The sequence below is a fragment of the Poecilia reticulata genome, linkage group LG5, assembly GCF_000633615.1.
Source record: "Poecilia reticulata strain Guanapo linkage group LG5, Guppy_female_1.0+MT, whole genome shotgun sequence".
In the NCBI taxonomy this organism is placed as follows: Eukaryota; Metazoa; Chordata; class Actinopteri; order Cyprinodontiformes; family Poeciliidae; genus Poecilia; species Poecilia reticulata.
Window position 1 is genome coordinate 20,781,858 of NC_024335.1, and position 4,842 is coordinate 20,786,699.

At 43.1% G+C, this 4,842-nt stretch overlaps 1 protein-coding gene across 1 annotated transcript; it reads right to left on the reverse strand.

The window, feature by feature from the left end:
- Positions 1–479: 479 nt before the first annotated feature.
- LOC103464899 (zinc finger protein 77-like) lies at positions 480–4,569 on the reverse strand. Its single transcript, XM_008409295.2, has 2 exons — positions 4,247–4,569; positions 480–3,237 (listed from the first exon to the last, which is right to left on the reverse strand). Exons 1-2 carry the CDS (start codon positions 4,425–4,427, stop codon positions 2,312–2,314), a joined length of 1,107 nt encoding a protein of 368 aa, XP_008407517.1. The 5' UTR covers positions 4,428–4,569; the 3' UTR covers positions 480–2,311.
- Between the last annotated feature and the right edge of the window lie 273 nt (positions 4,570–4,842).

The window sequence follows — 4,842 nt, forward strand, 5'->3', positions numbered from 1 at the left end:
AAATTATTTTGTAGTCAGTCGCTTTTATTGCAAACTACGTACAACAAATCCACCACAATCAAATGTCTTCAGATTAGCAATTAGAGTCCGCTTGCACCCAATTTTATCTTTGTTTCTCAGAGAGCTATTTTGTAAAGAACGGGCGAAATCGGAACATTTTGAGACACCCCCAAAAGACTTGCAGTGCTAAATGGCAGCAAAATCTGATCCTGCAAAGTGTTGACCCACGGAGACTGAACACAAATGCACTAAACTCTCTTCAGTACAATCAAACACTGTAGTTGGAATGTGATAAAGTATACAACGATGTATAAATATTTTTTGCAAAGCAGCGTATGCACACCACAATGGTTTTATATTTGACATCTTTTATTGCGGTGGGAAATCTTAACATTCTCTGTAGCTGTAAACTCTTTCAAAAGACTCTCCTCTGTTTGCAGATTTGAGACTCCTTAAAATAATGCAAGAAACTCACAGCAGATGGTCAGGTATTACTTTATTTGAAAATAACATTTAATTGGTAAAACACTGTACAGGGTATGTGCTGGGGAGCCAAGATCCCCCTAGGAAGACAGCATGTGATGAGCTACTGGCCAGTTGTGGAAAAACTAGCAACTATTTACCGATTTGTTACACACAGGGGGAGATGAGCGACCAACGAGGCTCTGCTATACTCTGCTGGTAACAACCTCCCGGTCATGCTCAAGTCTGGGTTGGTTAATCTTTTAGCTAAATTCTGCAATACAAATCAGTTTGTGCTTATTCCAGCATCAAACAAAAACAAATTTAATTCCTTTTATAACGAAATAGCGCTCTGTAATGCAACGTCCTGATGTAAATGGAGCCTTAATTCTGTGGCCCAGAAATGTAAATAGAAAGTAATTTTATTTCATAACAACCCGGCTTTCACGTGAAAACGAAAAAGTAAATGCAAAACCCCAAAAACTTCACACACTGTGGAAACACTGGTGTGCATTAAGCCTTTACCCGCTTAGCACCGCTAGATAAGTGGTTCTGTTAATACTGTCTGGCTCAACTTCATTTGTGCATCTGCAAGCAAAGATTCCACAGCAGACATTATGAATGAAAGAAAAGAAAAAACACCATACATTACTAAAATAATAGTGAGATAGAACAAGTGGCATCCCACACAATATCACATTATTTTATTGGTGAAGTCTCACGTTAGATTCGACACCGATCACGTGAGATGGCAGTGATTTGCTCCAAGAATGCAACAGCACTGAAGAGACAGAAGAAAGTGAAACAAAACTTGAAACTCAAGTCAGACGTTAAGAGATTCAACAATCATAATCAGTCGTCTTTCCATTATTTCGAGGTTTTCAACCTTTGAAATAATGAAGCATTTTGTTCATCGCGACAAAATGAGAATATTTTCCATTCATGTTAAGTTTTGTAGCTGCATCATTTTTCATATCTAGAATTAAAATTAGGGCGTCTGTAACTCAAATGAAAACTGGAGGGTTTTTTTAATATTAAATGTAAAGTGGTTTGCCATACACACATGCAGCTTCTTGTGTTGGCGCCTCACCAGCTGCTGCATGAAGTTGTTTGGTCTGCTTTCAGTGTGAAAATGAACCAAACCAGACAGAGGTGTGAAATGTTTCAGCACTCCCGTCCATTTTAACCAAGTTCTCAAAATCACGCCGGTGTGACAAAACTAAAATCTCCTAAACATTAAAATCGGAACCAAGTCCAACTGAGAAAATCACAGTGAATCCTGTGGTGTTAACGTTCACCAAAACTTCTAAGTTATCGGTACTGCTTCATGATACACACTTTGAAAAAGAAAAATGACTAAGAATTGTGCTTGATCTTAATTTTAAAACCAACAAAAAGAATGACCACAAAGAAAATGTGTAGTCTGCAGCTCCAGCCACATGGACACAGTGACCACCTGGTAATGAACTGAATGTGCTGATCGTTCTTGATACGTCCCCCGTTCCAAGGCTTGTGTGGAAGACTCCATGCTAATCGCAAGGCTGGAAAAACACTACGTAATCCTGAAAAGTCCAGCTAATAATTCAAATTGTGTCTACTTTAATAATACGTAATGATAAATACAAAACACTGTAAAGAACGTTACTAAACTGGCTAATATAAACTATATAAAGGAAGTGAGAAACTACAGGTTTTGTTAGAAAGTGTTCTTTACAGAAGCAGGACTTCTACGTTCTCAGAAGTAGGAAGAAATGCCTCGTCAGTGGCAGCAACTGTAGCTTTTTATTGAAAACTTTCCCACAACAACGACGACGACAACGGCGATGATTCCCAAACTGAACCCCTTCCATCACTGCCCCGAGAAGTAGGTCCCCTCCCGACTGTGCGTCTGAAGGTGCCTTTTGATTTTGTCAGAGCGGCTGAAGCACTTGCCACACACGGGGCAGCTGTACGGCTTCTCTCCGGTGTGGATCCTCATGTGGACCTTCAGGTGAGCCATCTGAGTGAAGCCCTTCCCACAAATCTGGCAGCGGAAGGGTTTTTCCCCCGTGTGGCTCCGCTGGTGCTCCTGGAGCCTGCCGGAGGAGCTGCAGCATTTCCCGCACACTCCGCAGCGGTAAGGCTTTTCTCGAGTGTGCACCTGCACATGGACGTGCAGGTGTCCGATGTGACTGAACGCCTCGCCGCAGACTTTGCAGCAGAACGACGACATGTGGCCCTGCAGGGGAGATTTTTGATGGGGGCATTCCATGGCATTGGCCCCTTGGTTCCTCATGAGAGGGGTTTGTCCTCGGTTGGGGCCGGTCACCGCTCCTTTGGCGCCGCCCATCTGTCCGCCGTTCTCAACTCCAATAATGTCAACGTTGTTCTCATTTGAGCAGTTTGGGTTGACTGGCGCGAGAGGCTGGGCACCGCTGCTGGACGATGTGGCACCTCTGTGACAGCCGCCGCCGCCGCTCTCGCCCTTCACGTGCCTTGGTGCGTTGCGAGACGCAGGATCCCTCTCCCTGTTCTCCACGCCCTGATTCTGAGGAAGACCGGATGTGTGGGGACCCTCCTGAGGGTATTCGTTCGCTACACGTGGGGGGGTGAACATGTTTTCCGCGGCACTGCAGGGGCCATGGCCACGAAGCTGGTCTTCTCCCTGGTTGGGCCGCATGTCTCTTTTGTCTTTGATCTGAATGGGAATACGCTCTTGATGTCCCATACTTGGACTCCACTCTCGACGGGGATGCTCACCGTCCTCTTCCTCCAGCAGCGCCATGGACGAGCGATCTGAAAGGAAAGAGGCAAGAAGTGGAAAGGATGAAAATAAAAGTCATCCAACCAAGGACATGTCACATGGAGGCCAAGGAAGTTAATTCAAGGAGACTTTCAATTGATTTCAAAGTCTGGAGAGAAACCAGTCAGAATACACACCTCCACAGCAATATAACAGTACAGTTAGTTAGCACAAAGACTTGTGGGCACTTCTTATTCCCATTGGTGGCCCAACCACCAATGGGAATAAGTTATTGGATAGCCAACCAATAACTGGTTGGTTATCTTCAGAACTGAAATTAGTTTAATGATCTAAAACGCTACAATGTGACAAAAAGCAGATAAAGTCTGCTTTTTGTGAATTGATAATGTGATTAATTAGCCCACACTAGGTTCAGATCAAAAATTGGAACTTAATCTGTAACTTACTACCGAGATTTAACAATGTTTCTTTAAATAAAAATATAAAACAGCTGAGTGTCTTTTTGTTTCAAGCCTGAATAATCTTTGTTGCGGTTTTTATTTACGTGTTCATTAGCATGTTCTATACAACAAAGTGCTTCCGGGAGTGGGCAAACATATGGAGACAACAAACAAGAAATAAAGGCACAGCTAACAATTTCTATTCATGCATGTACTGTTATGTAAGGTCTCAAAACATTTTTCTAGCTGCCATCAGCTGCTGTGAGTCCCTGCATGCCGAACTAATGCAGGGTTATTTAAAATAAACTGTTAAAAGTGCAAAGGAAGAGTTAAACTTCACTCGGTCAGGTCTAAACTGGATGTCTGCTAGCTGACTGGCTAACGAACAAAGGTCGCTAACATGTTAGCCGCTTCTCAGCAGCAGCTAATAACACTGAGATTTCCACAACAGTTCTGCAAGGATATTCTTCAGCATTGTATTAGTAAATTAGACATTTGTTCCAAACACTATCCCCCCCCTTGTCTGAATAACTCTAGCTTCAGCATGACTTGGTGGGAACGACGCAAACAGTTTCCCTGTTAGCTCCTCAAAATAGCTAACCTGGCCATATCTCTATCCCAGCGTCTCGGAGCCTCCGTCTCAGATGGTCGTTCTCCCTCTCCCTGATCGCGATCTCCTCCTGGTACTCCAAAATCGTGTCCTCGACAGACTTGTAAATCTCCTGTGCGGCTAGCATAAGACGCTCAGTCAGAAAGACGTTCAAAAACTGAAGTTTGGTCATTTTCCTAGATTACTCGGGAGATCCTGGGAACATCCAAAATGGACCAAAAGGATGCTTTTCCCAGTCACGTGACGTGGATCAGCGCTTCTTCTTCTTCTTCTGCTCCCCCCTCTCGAGCTTCGCCTTCTCCCAAAAGAGAGGCGATATATGTCAGGCTGATTTGTCATTTTATTGTACGATTTCTCATGGTAGTATTCATAATTGGAAAAAGTCTTCGTCCAAATAGTTGGATAATTCAGCTATCCATAATGCTAATCACTCTTAATTCCACATGAGGTATTCCAAATATCTTAAATCTCATTGTTTACAGCCACAAGATTAATTACTTAATGAAACATTTTTGAAATACTTTTATTGGACTAGGGGCATCAAGGACAAAACGAGCAGGGGCCGTGAATTAACCATGTCTTTATTT